Here is a 22,210-nt window from a genome sequence, read left to right as displayed (position 1 = left end):
GCGGGTCGCCAGTAGCTGCAGACTCCCAGGCCTGACCTGCGACCGCTGACACGCGGGTGGGCGACAGGTGCGCGACCGCATGAGCGCATAGTCTGTTCGGCGCGCGAGAAAAGCAATAAAGAAGTGTGACGTGGCCTCTTTGTCAGCGGAGGCTACTTGTCAAACGTTTTAGGCCTGCATCAGTTCATTTTTCAAGGGTAAGTCTATCTTATTTGATTGATAACAAAACAGTTGCAAAATACAAATTAAATAAAAAATGCACGACACAAAAATATTAATGGAAGCCTGTTTCCAGCGTGAAAACAAAATATTTAAAAAGTTTACATCTCAAAATAAAAAGAGTTTTATTCAGAGTTGTGATTTTACATCTTTAGCTGCAATTCATTTTGGGGGTTTTTTTCCGTTCTGCCACAGAATAAAGAATAAAAGGCGTAATTGCAAAGTTTTCTTCTTGGAACTAAAAAAATGAAAATCTAAATTGTAAAATAGGAATTTGCAATTACTTCTTAATTTGTTTTTAATATGGAAACGGCCTTCCATGGATACCATATCTCTTGGATCAAAATAACATATGAAAACATATAACAACTATGCATGTGGCAACTAGTGCCTATATAGGCTAGTATAGAACAGTACAGTAGGCTTATAATAGTCTACCGGGCTGTATATTATTTAGCAGTATATTCATGAGAATTACATTTATAATCAAGGACATTTATTTATTCTTGTAGATGATGGGGTAATTTTTAGTGTTCATGTCACCATGCACCTTTTTGCATGAGGCAATCAAGAGGTGTTAACACTCACTATATTTAATGATCGATTTAATTCAAGCTTCCATTGAAACAAATGTTCAGAAATAACACGCCAGTCTGTCGAGTTGCGCAAGACAGGTATGGAATGATGTCTGTGAACTTCCTTGCACATGACAATACTGTCTGATGAGAGTCAGCAACACAGGCTTTAAATAGCACTGCGGTAATGACAGAGTGACAAGTTTGAGACACGTTCTCACCTCTTATGGACAGAGAGCAATATGTACGGATAAATTTGAGCTGATGTCATCCATCAACGGCTGTGTTTTGCAGGTGCATGCTTCTGCAAGGCGCTCATGCCCTTCGACCACAAGCTGAACAGGTGCAGAACTGCATACAAGTGCGATCGCTCATATGATCAGTTAGTGATACATCTGAAGTTTACTGTAAAGAGTGAGGAGCTCACCCGGTCCATCAGTCATAAATCAAAATCGATCGCAGGTTTACTTGCAATGTTGTTTTCCTTAAAAGGAGGCACTTAGGCCACTATCTGGACTTATATCTGAGAGGAAGAGTGACTAATGAAAGGAGCTATAAGTGCATTCTGCAGTATCTTGCTCAAAGGCGGAAGGCTGGACTGACACACGGGGGCTTTCTACATTTTTACCATACTCAGTCTTAAAGAAAAGCAATGTAAGATGTTCTGATGTGACAGTTACCGATATGTAAAACCATAATAAAGTATCTCTACAGTAAAAAAAGTACATTGCCCAAAAGTAACCCCATAACGCACCCTTTACACAGACTGTGACCATGCATTTAAACTTTTCACATCTTATAGAAAAGGTGCAAACATTAACTGATTCTTCCCTGAAGGAAACATAATGAATTAATGAAAATTTACCCCAGCTGTGAGAGTTCTCTGGCTGCTGATATATAAAATAGATTTCAGGTTAAATTTTTAGGTTTCAGTGAATACCATATATATTGTTTTACTGTGATTTATGTCAAATTATTTAAATTTTAGAGTTCTCTGGATGGATCTCCCAGGAGATTGCATACTTCAATCATTTGCCTGTGAGAGTATGACATATTCTACCAAAATTTAATCTTTTTCTTACTTTTGTTATTTATTTATCATTTATTTATTTATTCCTCGTTAACTTTTAAAATGTCTTTTAATGCCACAAAAATATTTTACAATATTCGATGTATTAAAAGCTATTAATTAAAATACATAGTTGGGTTACTCATTGAGCAGAGAGGGAAATCACGAGTCAGCCAAAGATCAGTTTTAGCTCTCTGTAGGGTGTGAGGCATCTGGACAAGGCGCATCAGTAGCCATGCTGTAGGCTGTTAAGTCATGGATACAGTGGAGTCCTCTCACATTATTTGAAACAGCCCCAAAATATGACACTTATGCCTATTAATAGCAGCATAAATCCAATGGTGGTGTTAAACAATTTTATGGAACAGCTGTTCATGATTAAAAATTAAAACCAAAACAAATAGTACTGACGATAACGATAAATAAATACTTGGATCAGTGACTGACCCTCACACTTTGTGTGAATGCTGTATTTTAAGCAGCTAATAAGTATCTCCCCTTGTGCCATCAGATGTAAACAAATCCCTGCAATGCAGCATTTTTGACAATATCATAGATGCTGCACCGGTAATAAAATAGAGCAGCGCCTTTCTCCCAAATATTCAAAATAAGACTGCGTGAAAAAAAAAATATTTTCTTCTTTTTTTAAAAAAAAAAATTCACACCAATCAATGCATTCCATGCCGAATTGAATTATGTCAATCAGCTTAAAGGCATAGCCCCATGTGTTTTCACAATTGTACATGTTTGTGTGTGTGTATTGACAGGTGTGAGGTTTAGTTAAATTTAGCCATTGGCTTTGTGGGTGTCTCTAATAAGGGTTATTTACAGGGTGTTACCAAGTGTATATGTGACAGTATCATTGAAGGCTTGTAAGGATTCTGAGCTCTAACCCACTAACCTTGGCAAATGGCTTCTCTGGCAAGTGATTTCATGTGTGCAGCACACGCAACAGCTGCTTTAGTTATTATTGATATAGTGATGATTTTTATTTTTGTGGATCCGAACAGGCACCGCACCAGAATAACTGTCCACACTCAGAGTTAAATAAGCAGGATATGCACAGACAACCCACTCTTTCCTGCCCACTCACATGCATACATACAAACACGCTCAGAAACGTAGTTAACAGTTGTTACAAAGAAATAAATACCCATACAAATGGCTATTTAACCCAAGGGCTAAAAAAGAGACCGGTTGGAGGCCAGAACGAACTGAAGAGGGTTATAGGGCAGTAGAACATCAGCAAATCAAACGTAAGAATGTGGAATCACGTTCTCACAATGGCAGGGGCTTGAAATGCTGCAGGGATTCGGAAGTGCTGTGTTCTGAAGTTTTAGGAATGGTGAGGGGATTTAGAAACCTCCAGTTATGGGAATTATATGTCTTCAGCTGTGGCCATACGGCTCATGTGTTGTTTTAAGATAATATATCTTTTCGCATGACGGCTCACATGCGGACCACTTGATCCCTTCGATGTGTTCACAACACACATATTTCTCCATCACCTGATCATTCCAAGAGCACTTGGGAAGCTTCTGTGACAAGACAACATCTTTTACTGGCGACTTATAATATGTGCATTGGAGTGCTTCGATGGAGTGATGAAAGGACACAGTCTTTTTAAACAATGCCATAAAATCTTTTTTTTTTAAATCAGAGTTGTTGTTTTTTGAGTTGTCATTAATTAGGTCATTAACATTTATTATATTGTAACCTGAGAGATTATGAAAAGCACACCTATTACATAAATTAACTGTAATAGGTTAATAGAGACATATCAACAGCTCCATTTGAAGATATAACTATTATGTGGTGGCTATTTTGAATGTATTAGTACAATGTGATTTGTTTTCATCATAGCAGGACTATGTAACAGAATTACGTAAAACTTTAAGTTGTTAAAGTTGCTGAAAAAAAGGTGTAATTAACAGATCTTAAGGTATCATAGTTGAGGACTACTGTAAGGTTAACCACGGCAGCTTTAAATGTTTGAAAATATTTAATAGTTTAGAAAAAATAAGAAGAAAATAGAAATTTAGTTTTAGAAAAGTAATCAAATATAATCAGTTACATTACTTTGAAGTAATTAAAATCTACTCTACGCATTACATTTCAAACAGGGTTACTTGTAATCTGTAACCTGTTAATATTTACAAAGTAACCTTTCAAACACTGACTAATTTTAGACAAAAAAATAAAGGAAATAAGAAGGTCCAGTCATAAAACTAACCCTTAGCATATTATACGACAGCATATGAATCAGCTGCCAATGCACCAAATAGTAAATATACGAATTGCCATGAGACTGTGTTGGACGACACTGCCTTGAAGACATCTCACTATATTAAAACTACTGCAGACTCCCACCAACGCCATATCCAAAAGCACTGAAATGTTTAAGGTCTCAGCAGATCTCAAGAGCAGAGTAGGAAAATTAAGACAGAAACATGATTTATGCAGATATGTGTTATTATTTCTCTATTTCAGATTATTTCTCAGCCTGTTGCTCCTCCAGAGTTCACTTGCAAGGGAAAATAAACCATACAAGAAAGCGTTAAGGCCAAATCAGGCCAGGATAATACTTAAAGCAATTAGGTGAGCACTTGGCGGCCGAACTGAATGTTATTAAATGTGCCAGGAGTGTAATTCATTAACCAACACAATGGATGCCCTGCATTCTCAATGCTACCACAAGAGGCACTACAACAGGAATTATTGTATGTCATTGCGTAGCAAAATGTATATGGTGTTATGTTCCTCTTGAAATCAGGTCTCCATCCATCAGTTAATAGTTATACACGCAAATACATACAAATAACATTAATTTAAAAATGTAGCTATATATTCACTAACTATATATTACACAATGACACAAATAATTTCTCGCATTTGAAAATTGGTTAATTCATAATTAATACATTTAATAATTGAACATCAAGATATAATCACAGTAAAGATCCATCACAGTAAAGAAAGCTATTAACCTAAATCTATCTATGCCATGCCAGTATTTAAGATAAAACAGACATTAATGATTATTATAATCAAGGCACTTTGTTATAATACAGTTGAAATGACCTTGGGATTGTAATCAGATGGGTGTGAGCAATAATCTTAACATCTTTGCAGTGGTGTCCTAGATCACGTAATGTTCACAAATATTTTGAGCTTTTTTCTGGAGAGACGTTTTGTCATCTGAACAATGGTACGTTTTAACATTCACTGTACTTCTATTCCTCAGAGCCTGATTTTCATTCCTGTCAAAAATTAAATATGGTTCCACTCTGACTATAGAGAACCCAATTTCAAAGGAAGACTTGATTTGTCACAACACAGACACATTTTATAGCAGGCGCTAATTCCTGTTACAGCGCCCCTTGCAGCAGTACCGAGAATGCACACTTGCGTTGGTTAATGAATTGACACATTTAATGACTTTTAATGAGGTTAATAGGTTCAGGATTAAGCTCACCTCAAACTAAATAGGCCAAAATGAAATCTAGTTACCACTGGAGGTGAATTCAGAGAAGCATGAGTAGGTCCATTTTTGTAAAAATGCAAGACATTAAGAAGGTGTTTTGGACTACTTGGTGTTTTTGAGAGTCCACGTGGATTGACTAATGCTTTGTTAAAGCTCTACACCAGCCACACACGCTAGACAGAAAAAAAGAGAATGCAGACACGCACTGGACACCGAACATTTGTTTTTGAGATTTAAGATTTTACTTTTATGGCCGTTCATGCAGCTGCTGAAGTGCTGTAAATTACATAGACAAAAACTCGCATTTCTTTATGGGCCCGTATTCTGATTCCCGTCTCTGTGCCAAACGTAAGCACTCATTCACAAACAGCCATAATGCGATGATCACCTGGTATACTGGTTCTTTTCACAGCTCTTGGCTTTTGGCTGCATGATTCTTTGATATGTCTGTTATAGGTCTGTGTTATAACTTGAGAATGTGTTTTTGAGCTTTGCCTTTGTTAGTAGTGTTATGCAAGCAGTATTGCTTAGCTACCACTTTCTCTCTCTTACTTTCCCCCCCTTTTATTCGTCTATTTCATGTCATCACAGTCAGCGGGAAGCAAAGAGTTCATTGTTCCCTTCTTTTAGTCAAAGCAACAGAATCTTATCTGCTACTGCAGTCATTGTGTGAGGGGATGAGAGCGAGAGGAAGAGAAAAAAGATGTGAGAGAGCAAGACGAGCAGGAAGGAGCACAGAATATCTCTATTAAGGTAAAAGCTATCACTCAGTATGAAATATCTCATGTGTTAAGTTAATGATTCTCTCTTTTTTTTTTTTTTAGAAATGTTTCTATTGCTTCATTAGCATGCCAGAAATGTTGTATTTGTGTTATCAAAAAGTTGACTGGAGACTGTATTATTAAAAAGGAAAACAATCATGAAGTTTAATGAAATGTAATCTTGTTTCATTTGTGGCACTAGATGCTGATGCTGATTATATTGCTGCATTTTATAATCAAATTCATTTAATAAATAATCGATACTTTAAGGAAAAATACTTTTATTTGATATTTTGTCATGCATTTCAATCACATATAAAATATGTAAGTTCAAGAAAAGCTTTTATAAGTAATATCTATGTATTAGTGACTTCATTTTTATAGCCATAAGGTTTCTTGCAGTTATCCAAAGTGTATTTTTGTTTATTATTAAATGATTAATTGATTGATTCCCCGTTCATACATTTCCTCCATGACAGGTTATGTTTGACAAGCAGTCAGAGTAACTCAGCAGACACGGTAACCTCTGATTTTTATGCATCAGTTGTCGTGACATATCTCTGATTTTTCAGCAATGTATCAGTACAAATGCTTTGAAGTTCTAGCCGGTCTCGCAAATGTTATTTGCACGTTAATAACTCCTGCTTTTTGAGTAGTACACATTAAATGCCTTTGAAATGACAGGAGATCACTTCCTTTGTTGTTTTCCCCCATCTCACTGTTTTCATGTTTTTTTGCTATTGTTGTTTTTTCTATAAATAGTGCTTTCTAATGGCAAGTGAAGGCACAAGAATTTGAAGGACACCCAGAGGTATAAAAAGTAAAATCTCTCACACACGCGCGCGCACACACACAAAGTAAACTGCATTTAAACATTGCTGCTATTTGCATGCTCATAAAGAGAATGAAAAGAAAATTACATAGTATCATTCTGTATGTCTATGGGCCCCACACATAATTTTAGCCCCCGTGTAAACAATGCGTTGATGAATAGTTATGCACAGATCTGAATAAAGACATCACAATGCATGAGGGAGCAGAGATGTCAGAAGATATTTTATTGAGGATCTGGATATACAGTTCAAAGGGCATTGCACTTATGTTCTGTTGCTATGGTAACACAGTAATGGAAAGTGTTTACATTATTCAAAGCTATAACACAGAGATGTGTATCTCATTAAGAAATGTACATGTATCACCATTCACCCAGAAGAGTGTGTGCTCTTTCCCACACACAAAGGGCTCACCCACACACTTAAGAGTTAAGGAAAGAGTTTGAGGGTCTTTTAGTACAAGTATCCTGTATAATATAGACACTGGCTGGTAGAGAGGTTGTAGCATCTTAAACAGTTTCACACAGAGAAAGTTGTCTAATCTATATTAGTAAGCTTTTCAGTCAAAAGTCAAATTACATTAATGTATGTTCTTTCTAGCAGTGATGTTGGACCACAAAACCATACATAAGTAGCGTGGGTATGTCTGTAGCAATAGCCAAGAATACATTGTATGGGTCAAAAGTATTGATTTTACTTTTATGACAAATTTCGGATAAAGTTAGGTTTAGGATTAAGATAAAGTTTATGTTCCATGAAGATATTTTGTAAATTTCTTACTACCTTTTTATAATATAATATGCATTGCTAAAAACTTCACTTGAACTCATTTAAATCTGATTTTCTCAATATCATTTTTTTTTGCACCCTCAGATTCCAGATTTCCAAACAGATCAATCTTGGACATATATACTGTTATATCCTAACAAACCACACATTAATGGAAAGCTTATTTATTCAGCTTTCCGATGAATAAATCTATTAAAATACATTAAATGATTCAATATCTTTAATAAATCTTTAATAAATTATAATCTCATATTTTACAATAACTCTTAAATGAATGAATGATACTGTTATTGTGAGTTCCAACAGGACAAACAAAAATTGTTTAGTGTCTCATTCTTAAAAAAAGGGGTACAGACATGTACGTGTACATTCACTAAATTGCACAAACCCATAAAATATGAACAGATTGCAAATCTTTGCTTGGATAAGCAAATGAACACAATCTATTTAGACATTCATAAATCAAGTATATATGATTTTAAAAATATTTTTCTTGTAAAATTACAATAAATATAAATATTTAACTGTAACACTTGTATGTAGGCTAGGAAGTTTTATGTGTGTTCGATTTATTCATAAAATCTATATAAATAAAATCTGCATAACTGTTTGTACAGTACAAAAAAAAAATAATTTCCTGTTTTGCCGTTTTTGGGAATTTTCGCTTCAAATTAAATCCGTGATAAGTTAACTCAGCTTTCCCTTACATTTATTTTTAGCCTCAAAAAGTTAGTGTGACATCGTTTCCAAGATTTCAACTTAATTGAATAGATTTCCCCCCCAATTCCATCTCTCCGTGGCCCGTTGAGTTTCACAGATTGACTTAATCACGTTAAGACGGTGTGAAACTGTTTCAGACCGCTCTCTCCCTCCGCTGGTATCAATCCACAGCAGCGCGTAAACAAGCGCGTGAGTCCCCCGCCCCTTCTCTGCGCGAGCTGCTGCCAGTTCCGTGTCGGCCGCGAGTTTACCAGCCACGCACTGCCTGCACGCGCTCGATCCGCCGCCGGGCTGCAGCGATCTGACTCTCTCCGGCTTTCGGAAACCTTTATTTCCCGTCTCCGTTAACGACCCGGCGCAGAGCGAGGCGAGGCAGTTCGTAACGGTGAGTGTATTTCGGATGGCTACGGAACGTGGGAATCTGCGCTACGTTATCGCTTTCGTGGGCGCCGAATGTGTGTAAAGTTTGGGGAGGGGAGAAATTGTGTCATGTGGTACGACAGAGGCTGCGTGCCCGTCAGTCCGCTCTGGTGGAGCGGATAGATGCGTAATTACAGAATGTAAAAACGGCGTCGAGAGACGAGCTCAACTTGCCATGTGTTATAATTTCCATGTGGATGACGTCACGCAGTCCTTGACGCTCGCGCCGATGAGATAACGGGACTGTGACACGCTACGCGTTTCGCAGGCACACTAAAAGCTACACGTGAACAGGTCATTGGTTTATAAGGCGTTTTAAAGGGACGTTCGCAGTCCGTTCTCCTCCGTTGTTAATTACGTAGTAGCCTGCGAGTTGCCCTACTCCTCTTACACATATCTGTATTACATAAAAGGCAGAGAGCATCGCAAGGACTACGTCGTCACGAGAAATGATTGACCGATGACGTTGTTTTTCTGAAATACTGTTACAGTGCATGCACACGTGTAAGTCTGTTTAAAAGTTTAACCCTAAGAGAACCATTTACACGCACGGCACGTGTTGTCTTTTTTTGTTGAAAGTGCTTTTAGAAAGATTTTAGCCGTAATAAGTGTTATTCTTTTGTTTTCTGGTGGATCTTGGGTATTGCAGAAATGTTAGACTTTCACAACTGTTTACTTTCATAGGCAGGTTGTGACACTTGCGTAGTATCATGCTGTTGGGGCATGTTGTCACACAAAGGTCAGCGCGTTCAAAGGCATAAATTAATATCAGAGCAGACCTTGGTATGTTTTTACATCTCGCATACATTCCATCACCTTTTTATGTTTGCATATTTTGAGGCCTGTACTAATGTAGAAAATAAATGCTTACTTGGAAAAAAGGCTAAGTTTGTTTTAAAATGGTTGCGGTTGTATTAGTAGGCAGTGCATATTGATTTATATAATGCTAACCTACAACACACTGACCCACTAAAATATTGTTCGATATCCTACTTTTGGGGAGAGTTTGGTGAGTTCTGAATTCAGGCTCTTAAATATTCAAGACACTTTTTTTTTGTGTGTGCATTTGATGCAAAAAAAGAACGAGGGCCTCAATATTCTTGCTGAATCTGGTGGTTCTGTTGTGACCACATGACCTTAACATCAAGCCAACGAAAACTCAAAAGAACTTTTGAAATGACACACCCTTAGCTTTCCCGTCTCTCCTGACAGGGACTTTCCTAAGAGTTTTCAGACTGAAAGGAGTCCTGAACTCAGATACACTTTGACTAATAAGGCTCAGCTCAAGTCTGGTTTGAGTTGGATTGGTTTCAAAACAGAAACGTGCGGCGTGAACAGTTCTGATTCTTTGCTTGTCATGTGAAGGCATAAAATAAGTCCCCAAAAGCGGGTAACAAGTTTATCTAAAATGAACTTTTATTTGTGCTTTTTAAACTAGGGTCACTCAACAGTAATGTCTACAGATCGGAGTTACAGCTGCCTCAAAACCGAGGCAATGACACAATCACAGTGGCAACCCTGTGTTGGTGCACAGGCAGAGCTGTGACTCTAGCTTTGCAATCTCCTGACCTCTGTGACCTTTGAGTCGAGATGGCGACCCACCGAAAGCACCTGGTCCGAGATTTCAACCGATACATCACCTGCTCAATTTGCCGTGGGTACCTGATAAAGCCCACTGCTGTCACAGAATGCCTGCACACTTGTAAGTCATCCATTATATCATCTGGACCATTTATTTTCCATTGAACTTTTAACAGAATATTCTGGAAATGTGTCAGAATAAACTGGCTCAACTCTAGAATTGTTTTGTTTTCTGTGATAAGTTTATTTAAGACTTGTGTGATTCAGCTATAGCTTCTGCAATCTCTCCAAAAATGGCTGTTATGTCATTGTTATGTAATGGAAAAAATGGCCTGCCCATACTTGCTTATCTGGCCTGCCACATATCTTTACTGTCTCTAACATTTGTTTGTTTCATGCTTAACATGCTTAATATCCAAATTCACCTGAAAGTCTTCTAATGTTCGGTAGATATAGCGGTGAGGCTAAGCGGTGGATGTTTGTCTCAGAGCAGATGATCACTAAAAGTGATTTAATAGCCTTTAAAAAAAATCCAGTAGTGTAATTAAAACTTCAAAACCAGCATTGTTATTGTGAACAAATAATAGTTTTGGTTTACTTTTAAATTTATCTGTAAAATGCTGTCATTTTAATTGGTACACTAATTGTTTTTGATCTGATTAAAAACAAAATCTGATAGTTATGCACACTTTGGGGAGCAGAAGCACCTTTTTTAAAAAAACATTAGAAATATTGCTGTTCAAAAGTGTATCAGTCTTTTGACTGGCAGTGTAGTTTCTTAAAATATGGTTTTAATTAGTTTTTTTTAATTAGACTCCAATGACCTGTATCATGTTTGAGCCATCAAAAAGTGAATATAAACGGATTGATAGTTTGAGTATTCGGACCCGATTCACTTATTCTCTTGTTTCTCTTGTTCTTTCTTCTCTTCTTATTCCACTCTCCTCTAGTTTGTAAGAGTTGTATTGTTCAGCACTTTGAGGAGAGTAATGAATGTCCAGAATGTGGGATACAAGTCCATGAAACCAACCCTTTAGAGATGCTGAGGTACCCAAAGTCACCCACACTTATTTCTCACATGCACAGATTAAGTACACAAAAGTCCTCCTGTGTTTTATATGGTACCTCGGCCTTTCTTTTTGCAGGCTAGATAAGACCCTGGAGGAGATTATCTTCAAGCTGGTGCCCGGACTAAGAGAGAGTGAGTGTATATATTCACATACATACACACTGTATTCTCTATAATGCACATCAGAGATGCATTCTGTATTTTATGTGGTTGTGTTTTGGTTGCTAAGGGTTTCTATATCTGTAAATAGCCTCTTAATGTACTTTCTTTAAATTATTGTGTTTATTTACTAGAGGAGGAACAACAGGAAGTTGAGTTCTGGAGAAAAAATAAGATCAAATCAAATGGAGAAGGTAGTTCTTTGCTATTCCCTACACAAAACCCCTAACCACTTGTGCACAGAGTCACATGTACACACACAGTATATACTAAATTACTTTTAGGATAAAGGTTAAAGGCCAGATTTCTTGTCTATCTTCTAGATGGCCCTAGGGCTAAGAAATCCCGCTTGAGCGATGAAGAGGATGATGATGGAGGAGGTGGAGACTACCACAGGAGTGATCCTCAGATCGCTATTTGTCTGGATTGTCTACGAAACAATGGCCAATCAGGAGAAAGCATAGTTAAGGTACATATATGTGTCGGTATTCAAAAGATTTGTGCTGTATGTGTGCGCATATTTATAATTGGCACTCCTTGTCTCTCTGCAAAAGGGTTTAATGAAGAAATTCATCCGTTGCTCCACCCGTGTTACGGTGGGGACCATTAAGAAGTTCCTCTGTGTAAAATTGAAGCTGCCAAGCTCTTATGAGGTAAAATACTGTTTTATTACAGTCTCACAGGGCTGTCAAGACAGATAAATGCTTCTGAATTTGTATTGAGAGTTAATAGGTTCATTTTGACAGTTCAGTAAGATATCCATAAATGGGTTTCAAACCCATCAGTTGTGAAAGTTGACAGTCAATGAGATTTGTTTATAGGGTTAAAAAACAAATATGTATATAACACACAGCATGCTATTATGTTACTATTATTTGACTTCATGAAATAATTTTCCCACTGTCGACTCTGTACCTGTGTCTTACAGCTCGATGTTTTGTGTAATGGAGAGATCATGGGCAAAGACCACACCCTGGAATTCATCTACCGCACTCGCTGGAGACTTCAGGGTGACAGCGTAAGTGTGTATGTGTGGATGTCAGTTTTTGCCAATATTGCTGGGAATCAATGTGGGGGATGAGAAATATATGCTCAGTGTAAAAACAACAGTTACCACCATTTTTGAAAACAATGTGAGTGTTTTTGTATTGCGACATTACCTTACTTTAGACTGACCTGCAAGGGGGTGATAGGAGGTCTGCAAAAAATTAGCAAATTTTTTTACGTTATGGCCTGATTTCATACACAGGGCTTAGACTAAATCAGGATTAGGCCATAGTTCGATTGAGACATTTAGGCAATTTTTATAAAATTGTCTTATAAGCATTACTGGTGTGCATCTTAAAACAAAACAAAGGCACTGACATTTTTTAAGATCAGTCAGTGCAGGTTTCTTTCAGTTGAAACTGCTCTGATTTACATTTTAAACTAGGACTAGGCTTAATCATTGTCTGTGAAACCCAGGAGATACAGTCACATTCAGAATATTGAATCTTGACTGATATTACTAATTTATTTTAGTTTATAACTGGTCATATATCAGTTTGTTCTATTTTATTCTATTAAAACAGCAAAAAACAGAAAAACTTACTAAAATTAGTTTTCCCAGATAATATTTAAATGCCAGTATAAAAAGTTGGTTTTCTAAATGCGTTATTAACCTTATTTTAAAGGATTCTTTCTTGAATGTTAAATTTGTAACTTTTTCTGAACTTGTAATTTTTAATCAAAACTTGATCTTGCAATAAAACAACAGAATTCCTTCTGGTGAAATATACTGATGTCTACAAATCATTTAGTCCATTTTTTTACAGTCGCTGCAAGCTTGCATTCAAATGTGCCTCTGTCTGATCAAGAACTGATGTAATGAACCAAAACCGCACACTTTTCACACAGTATGAATGGGGTTTTAGAAATGACAATCATATTGTAGGATGGGAGTCATAATAATTGGATATCTTTTGGTTTTAAAAAGAAAAGAAAAACTGGAAACCCTTTAAATGATTAAAAAGTTAGTTTGACCCTGATTACGTGGGTGTGTTTGAGTGTGTGTGTGTGTGTGTGAAGAAGTGTGAACAGCTGTCGCTGAGTTGGTGGTGTTTGTGGGGGGCATGAGCAAAAAAAACTGCTCACAGCTACTGACAGATCTATGAGTCATATTTCTCCAGTTACACACAGACTAGAAGTTGACACAAAATCAGAGGACACATTGATGTCCCTAGGTTTGTGTCTTTGCTTTTTCCACCACAATATAATACAGATAAAGAACTATAACAACTTAATGAATATGATACCCTGCTTTAAAACAGAATATACTTTCGGTTTTACCCTAGGCTTATCCCATGGTCCTCGAGTACCGCCCGAGGATCGACTTTGGTTAAACAGCACTTACAGCTTTGCGGAAATCTCATGCAGACTGATGTCAAGAGATGAACAAAAAGCAGAAAAACTGAATGATTGTGCCTCCGTTGAAAGACAACAACACAAAGCCCCGTGACTGACAGGACTGCTCTCTTCTTCCTGTGCACTGCTTCAGCCTCTACTCCTCCATTCCTCCCTCCTTCATGTTCCTGTTTGACAGTTGTGGCTCCACCCACTGGCTCTGTATCAAGTTTGATGATTATATTCTTCCAAAGCTTTCTCTGCATGTTGTCTCTATGACGACGCCTTAGCGTAGAGCGGCCCATTGGGATTATCTGATAGCAATCTAGCACAGACAGTAAGCAAAAACTGCACCCCGGCCAGGTGACAGGAGTGAGGGGAAATGTAGACATTTTCAAGTTGAAGTCTCACTAGATTTTAGGTCGTTTATTAGCCGTTTTTATCCAAGAGATTGCACTAGAGGCAAATCCAGAAGTCTCGCTGTACTGTTGCTGTTACCTTTACATTCTTTCTCTTTCCTTTTAGTTACTTTTCTCTCACCGCCCACAATGTCCCTCATAAATTCAGCGACTCTTTTTCATGTCATCATTCTCTCTCCCTTTCGTTCGCTCACACAACTCTCGCCTCTTTCCATCTTCCCTCATGCTCTCCCATTTTTCTCCAATGGTGTTTTTGGCTCTGGACTGAAGTATTGATGGATCTCATTCAGTTGGAATTGAATGAGAGCGCTGTAGATGTCCCAAAATAACAGCACTGAAAGGCACTCTGGGTAAGCGAGCTAAGGCCAAATCTTACATTCGTCCAAACCAGATCATTATCTTAATAGAATTGATCTAACAATAACTGATGCCAGATATGCTTAATGCAGTAATTCACTGAGAAATCTCATCTTTAAAAAATAGTTGAATGGGGAATGACTGAAGTGTGCCAGCTGCATCTCTCTAAGAGCAGCTTTGGCTCGCAGGCTGTTAGCTGTGAACATTCAGTTATTTCCTGTTTAAAATGATATATTTAAATGAGATAATACAATCAAATTCACCTTAACAGATCGCGTTTGAATTTTGGTCCCACTTTATGTTAGGTGACCTTAGCTACTATGTAGTTCCTTTTAAATTAATCATTTGATACAATGCACTTATTGTGTACATGTTTTTACGTTGTACTTATATTTAAAACAAATATTAATAATGTCTGAAACCACATTACACTGTTGACCAATCACAGACTTTAACCCACCCTTAAACCACCACAAACCAACAAACTTGTCCCTTAACTCAGTGGCATGTGTGTTTTACTATACAATATAAACGCAATAATTATATTGTACTTAAATCAAGAATTAAGTTATGGTCACCTAACATAAAGTGCATTTGAAAAATCAGCACAGAGAATGTTAATGTTTTACAGTGTATTTTGAGTGTTGTGTGGGAAAACGAGTGTTTAAGGGACATGCCAAAAATATATTTGGTTAATCCTACTTCTGCAAATTGTAATAAGTCAAAGTGCTCCTCTATTACGCAGCATATATCAAGTCATGGACATGTTTGTGAGGAGAGAGTTAGAGATTCAATCATCATGTTTTAGACATTCTAGCTAAGAGTGTTATTTGGAGTATTACTTCAGATAAGATCATAGGTTAACTTTTTAAGTTTGTTTACATGACAATGTTAGTCTTTAATGTATGTGTAGTAGCGTATGATAGGAAAATTCCATTTTAAATCATGAATACATTTAAATAACTGAACACCAAAAGTTGCCAAACCGATTTTATGCACATTCCCAAAATACTTTGTGAGAACCAAGGGTTCAAAACATGGAACTTTGCCAATCCAGATTATATTTCTAAGATTAATTTAATGTGATGGTACTCGACGTAGAACATAGGATGGTATTTGACGTAGGATTACATTAATTATTACGTGAACCTTTGTTTTGGATCATCTCAGGGGATGACAACTGGTGAAATGAGGGTTTGTTCAATGTTCTCCACTTCTAAATTAGAATCGAGGAATCATAAGAGTGGGTTTTAGAAAGTTGCTTTAGTGCTGTAAGTCAATACAGTTAATCAAAATATGCATATAGAATAAGACTGAATTTATTGGCAACGCCGTTTTCAGTGCATTGTACCCATGCATAACAATAGTGGAAATATATTTGTCCAGATGTCTTTACGACAAGCTAAACCTTCATGTTATACCAACATGATCTGTTGTACTGAATCTTAAAAATCATCTGCACTCTCTGTCAGTTCAGTGGAATTCTTGATGTTGTTGTTTAGGACAAAGGCCACTGGCTGCTCTCCAAAATCCAATTTCCTCCCCACTAACAAAACATGCAAATCAAATATGAAGTGTCTTTAAGCTCTGATTATAAATACAATGTATTTTTGTATGTTGAATCACTTATGTATATTTGAACGTATAATCAAAAGATTTTATGTCAATGCTTGTCTTTTTCCTAATAGATGATGCTGCTTGGGGTAATTTATTCTTTTTTTATATGTCCCACCGCCTGCTATAAGTGTTCCCCTTGTAAATGTTCGCACTGTACATGAAAAGCTTCCTAATGCTGTTCATGACCTATTGTTATTTAATTAATGAACATTAAAATATGAAAAATTGTGGATTTGTTTTTTTTGTTTTCAAATTTCTTTGATTTAGCTTTAAACATTACGAAGCACATTATACTTGCAGTATCCTAGATTGAATTACTTAAGAAGTCTATTTTTTTTCATGTAAATGTATTATTATGATTTATATAGCCTGAAGGACTAAACCTGTTTAAGTCGCTGAACACCATTTCAAGTATGTGATGATATTAATGTGAGTTTAAATCTGACAATGAAAACAAAGACAGGAATGTGCCTTCTTTTAGACTGTTTCTATGCACCGCTCCCTGCCTCTCTCTTTCTCACTCACTTTTTCTCCCCCACTCATGCACAAGGAAGTGGAATGTGACATGCATTCCTCTGTTAGTCTGTGCATCACTTGTTCAGCTGTCTGTTGGCCCTGCTGTTCATCTTACAAAAGAGAAGGTCAAAAATACTTCATGTAGGGCAAAGGCAAAACACAACCACAAATATGTACATGCCCAGCGACACTTATTGTAGTTATAAACTTGAGTGTTAAAAACATATGATGTCAGGAATAATTTGGATGTTTACAGTATGTTGCACGTGTATTATAAACTGTGAAAAGAAATCAGTTCTCTAAAATACTTTAAATGTGAAATCTACATAACAATAAATCTTAAAATAAATATGTCCCAAACACACGTTCATCTATATGTAAATAAACAAAGCCCGCCACTCTCTCTTTTTAGTCTTTTTTTTCATAATGGCATGTCACAACAACTCTATTTTCAGGCAGGATGAGTTGGAGAATTCACAGCTCATTTGTTAAACTGAGAAAGTGAGACTGAATCCCTCCACCCCCTGCTAACTCTCCAGCGTTAAACCATTACTGAATAAAAAGAATGCACATTACAAACACATGGAAATGTTGGGAGTTTTCCTCTTATTTACATTGGATATAAAACAGGAATCGCATTTCATCCTCAACCGAGTATATCTAGTAGTGATTTAGCAAGAGATTTTTTTGTTATTAGAAGAACTGAGTGGAATTGCAAAAAAAAAAAAATGGTTGTTTCCAAACAGGTTGACCCAGCCTTCTAGTCCTGCCCCTAAACTCAAATCATTGGCTGCGGTTGGCATAGCAAATGACCGCCTCCAAATTAAAGATAGAATCTAGTAAGTTCTTAGGTCCACATATTCAAGTGCTTTATCTATTTTCATTCTTTGATGGCCACCGTTAGCCTAAAGGGTTACTCCACCCCAATATTAAGATTTTGTCAATAATCACTTAACCCCAAGTCGTTTAAAACCCTTTCAAGCTTCACTTGTACTTGAACACAAAGAAAGATATTTTTGATAAAAAACCATTGACTGCCAAACAATTGCCACTGTCAAGATGCAAAGTTTAAAAGACGTCATCTGAATGCTCCATCTGCCATCAGTGGTTCAACCGTAATATTATGATGCTACGGGAATACTTTTTATATAGAAAGAAACCCAAAATAAGGGCTTTATTCAACAATACAGCGCATAACATCACCATAGTGCCATTTCAAAGGATATGCTGTTTGTACAAATCAAAGAGTAAATACACGACGTTTATCTCCATTGCGTTTAACACAGAAATATGTGCGTTATGTCCATGCACAGGACTTTTTTGCATCTTGACACTGGCAATTGTTTGTCATTCCATGCACCAGTCTCATTTAAAATATCTTAAATTATGTTCCCGAAGACAAACAAGGATTTTGCAGGTTTGGAACAACACAGCGGTAAGTGTTTAATGACAAAACGTTCATTTTGGGGTGGAGTAGCCCTTTAATTCGTGCAAAACGGCCATCTAAAACGAAATGTTTAGAAACAGGATATGGAGAGGGCAGAGAGACACAAACCAGTGTTTGATCTCTTATCCTCCTCGCATATTGCCGCTTTGTTGCATCATACTGTTGCTGTGTGTATTAACCTGTTAGTAACCATAGGCTAATTACATCATTCATGAAAGTCACATTCATATTCCCTCTTGAATGCTGTCCAATGACTGACACAACTGTTCTGTTATAGACCTATCACTGGCCAGATACTGGAGCTGATCGCTGGGTGTATTCTGGTAGCACTGCGTTCATTTGGATCTTGTTTACATGTATGATCTACTATAACTGGAACCTCTCTAATCCAGGAGGCTGCTGTCAATCATCTTCTTTCTCTGCTTCTCTCACCTTTTCCTCACATGAAGTTATTAGGTTAATGCCAGAGATCTTATGATGTTCCATATTTAGACCTAAAGAACAAAGCCACATGGCACCAATAGGATCATATATAGAAGTGACATCAACACAGACCTTCTTCTTTGGGAATGACATCACAGTGTGCTGAGTTACATCTCCTGATGACATCACCACTGTGCCAAAGGTCAAGACTAAGATATATTAATGTGGCATGTGCACATATGTATGTGTTTATGCTTTTTATTATTTATGTAACTTGCTGGTCATCAAATGTTTCCACAGAAATGTAAAATAAATGAATATGGTACTATACTCAAATTATATTTTTCCAGGCTTAAATGCAACACCCTGACTGATATCATATGTAACAGTGGGCCTTTCACCACCTCTTAATCCAACAAGGGGTCTTTTACCTGAAAAGGGTTGAATGCCTTTAGTGTTAATTGGCAAAAGAAGTTGTCAAAGAGTTGATTTGTATGAAATGTTTGCCACTTGTCCAGGTCATATCACTTTATAGTTCTTACAGCTAAATATTGTGCAGTCTAATTGCGCTTCAGGATGCCTCACCTGTACTCATCACGATTTGCCAGCAGAGCTCATTTCCTGCCAGAACCAGCATCTGAGCCCCGTTCATCCTCACTGCACTGCTAATGGATCACCTCCTTCTTACCAATGTTTCCCAGCTCCACACTCCAGCCAGTGCAGACACACTTTTTCCATCCAGACTGACTCCCTTAAAATCTTTCTGTTCTGGTATATTCTGACCACTGAAATGCCCAGTCGCCGTCATTTTATTGAACTTGACGCTTTAGCAACTCACTTATGAAACAAATGACATTTTTACTCATTAAAAGCTTTGTACTGCACGTTGGATGTTTACGTTTTGCTTAATACATTTTGCTTAATTCAAAACTAATCTGACTTCTACACCACAGACAACTTGGTGACAATATGGTGACAGCGTCCCATCAAAAAGACATATCACTACCTCAAACCACACGAGTACGCTGTTCTGACACAGGATCATTCAATCTAAATCATCACCTTGAGTGCTGGTCTATAGACTTCCAACACTGTCTGTGCTGTGGTCCTCTGACCATACAATCTTTAGTACTTCTATTCCTCAGCTGCGTTGCCTGTATCAGACATGACTCCCAAGTTGCTCTTTGCAGGAATGAATTTTTATTCATGGCCAGAAGCCAACCAAGAGAGACTCCCTGAACAAAAAGATATCATTTATACCTTGCGGTTGAGTTAAATCAATGCCATTCAAGTCTTTTTGACTGTAACTGGTTGTACTGATCTAGTGATAGTTTTTAGATCTTCTGTTTTAAGTACTTTTTCTTTAATCATATATATTTGGTGTTTAATCCGAGCATCCATATCTGCACCGAATGTGCTGAAGATGCCCTTTTGACTCATTCTGAGGCCATTACATAAAACATTTCTATCAAAAAGGTCATTAAATAACCGTAAAGTCTTTGGAGAGACAGAGTCTGTGGTGATTTGTGGGCGCTCTCTGCTGTTTTAAATAGGACTTATGCAACGTTTATTATTGAAATATTTTGTAAGTGCAGGGAAAATTGCTCATTCTGGTATGATTGATGCACCTATCACAGATAAACGTAAACCTACACATCATCTAAGATACCCCAAAATGGCTACAGGACACGTTGCATATAATTAAACAATCTACAATTCTATGTGTTATCCTACTTCAATTTGTACGATCGGGTTAATTGAATTGAACAGTTATTTTAGAGTTTCTAGTCATCGTTATTTCACAAGTGTTGAACTGTTAAGTATCTGAACCTTGGGAGTGAAACGCATAAACTGATAAACGCAGTAAGGGATTTCTTTGTGCATATGTGAGCAACTTGGTCCAAGAACATGTAAAACAGTAGTTTAATGTTGGGATTAGGAGACCGAATGGAAGGTGCAGCTTTTTTTTTACATTTAAGCTGACTTTTTTCTATGCGTAAAGAGTGACTGTAGATTTAGCTCGCCCATTCACTGAAGCTGGGAATTGAACCTGGTCCGCATCTGAATGGAAAAGTTAATGTTGTTAATGTTGCTCACCTTGTGTTTAAGTTTGAGCTGATAGCATTAAACCACGAAAAGACACATTCTGTTGCTGCAAACCCCAGGATCTGTCTCAGAAAGACTATGGGTACCCTCGTGTAAAATAGTTTCCACAAATACCAACAGACCACTTCGTTAATAAAAGCTCTTCACCTTCCACTACATGCCATGAGGGGGAGACAAAATCCAGCTTTTACCAGAGTGATTTCAGAAATCACAAAACACTTCAATCTGCCTGTCTCCATTTTAGTCAGACTTTATAACTATCTGTTTTTTTGTGTGTGTTTTTTTTTCTAAACTGTGTTTGTAATGCATAGTCCATGAATTTAACAAAGTCTGTTTTATATGTTGACTGTGGGCTTTTATGTTGATATTCTTAACTTTGTGCAAATCTGACTGATCCACATCCACTGGACGCAGCCAAAACCAACAAAACTCACATATTAAAGTTCAGAAATCTCTGGACACAGCAGTTATTTGACCTGAATTGACATCAGTTTTTTTCACATGTTATATAATTTGCTTGAGTTTGTGTATGTGTTTTGTTGTCCTGTTTTTGCTTATGTTTTAGAACATTGCTGTGAACCTGAAGCTGAGAGGGGCCCACAACAATGTCCTTTGGGACTGAAGGTGATTTTAAGAGGACTTCTTAGCAAATTCTGTGCAATGGGCCCAAAATCTCTACTGACGGCACTGATGCCCTATTATTTTTAAACCTTGAGTGCCAAAAGAAAATTTAAATAAATAATAATAATAATAATAATAATTATTATTATTATTATATATAACATATGCAAATCTATTTAGATAACAACAATAATTACGTCTTTCTGTTTTAACCTACAAGAGCAATTTGTCTAAAAACATTTTCATTAGCTAACATACAATAACTAATATTAGTGATCTACAGTGCCATGTACAGACCTTCTGTAGGGTGGAGGGACCAAAAAAATAAATAAAATCTAACATAATCAACTACTTTTTTTTTTTTTTTTTTTTTACTTTTTTTGCATTTAAATCAGTCTTTTTCTTTGTATTTGTGCTGTCTTTTTAAAATATTTGAATGACTTCCTTAACCAAAAATAAGGAGAAGTTGATGTTACTAAATATTACTCATTTTCAAACTAAACAGTGAGAATCATGTTATATTCATGTTTAGTTTTGTTGATACTGCAAACTTTATGCTCGTAATACATTTATGAAAGTGTTAGGTATCGTTAAACAAAAGACATGAATGTCTTGGACGTGGAATTAAATAAAATAAAATTTT

The 22,210-nt window shown here is 36.8% G+C and overlaps 1 protein-coding gene and 1 long non-coding RNA gene across 6 annotated transcripts; both read left to right on the top strand.

The window, feature by feature from the left end:
* Window positions 1-97: 97 nt before the first annotated feature.
* LOC122361551 lies at window positions 98-6,920 on the top strand. 3 transcript variants are annotated; one of them, XR_006252982.1, is made up of 4 exons: window positions 98-197; window positions 5,939-6,100; window positions 6,588-6,627; window positions 6,871-6,920. It is a non-coding gene; the product is annotated as an uncharacterized LOC122361551 (long non-coding RNA). The 3 variants fall into 3 exon arrangements; XR_006252980.1 differs by having other exon boundaries at window positions 5,939-6,627; window positions 6,871-6,914; XR_006252981.1 differs by having other exon boundaries at window positions 131-197; window positions 5,978-6,627; window positions 6,871-6,914.
* Window positions 6,921-8,641: 1,721 nt separating this feature from the next.
* pcgf5a (polycomb group ring finger 5a) lies at window positions 8,642-16,684 on the top strand. Of its 3 annotated transcripts, none has more exons than XR_006253043.1 (9): window positions 8,642-8,835; window positions 10,309-10,572; window positions 11,402-11,498; window positions 11,597-11,652; window positions 11,814-11,873; window positions 12,003-12,148; window positions 12,234-12,332; window positions 12,608-13,901; window positions 14,013-16,684. XR_006253043.1 is itself a non-coding variant. In XM_043263111.1 (9 exons), exons 2-9 carry the CDS (start codon window positions 10,461-10,463, stop codon window positions 14,058-14,060), a joined length of 708 nt encoding a protein of 235 aa, XP_043119046.1. In that variant the 5' UTR covers window positions 8,644-8,835; window positions 10,309-10,460; the 3' UTR covers window positions 14,061-16,684. The 3 variants fall into 3 exon arrangements, 1 of the variants encoding a protein (XP_043119046.1); XM_043263111.1 differs by having other exon boundaries at window positions 8,644-8,835; window positions 12,608-12,697; XR_006253044.1 differs by lacking the exon at window positions 8,642-8,835 and adding an exon at window positions 8,978-9,374.
* Window positions 16,685-22,210: the final 5,526 nt, after the last annotated feature.

Source organism: Puntigrus tetrazona, chromosome 17, assembly GCF_018831695.1.
Source record: "Puntigrus tetrazona isolate hp1 chromosome 17, ASM1883169v1, whole genome shotgun sequence".
Taxonomy (NCBI): Eukaryota; Metazoa; Chordata; class Actinopteri; order Cypriniformes; family Cyprinidae; genus Puntigrus; species Puntigrus tetrazona.
The sequence above is the reverse complement of the archived record's forward strand: the minus strand, read 5'-3'. Positions and strand labels throughout refer to the sequence as shown.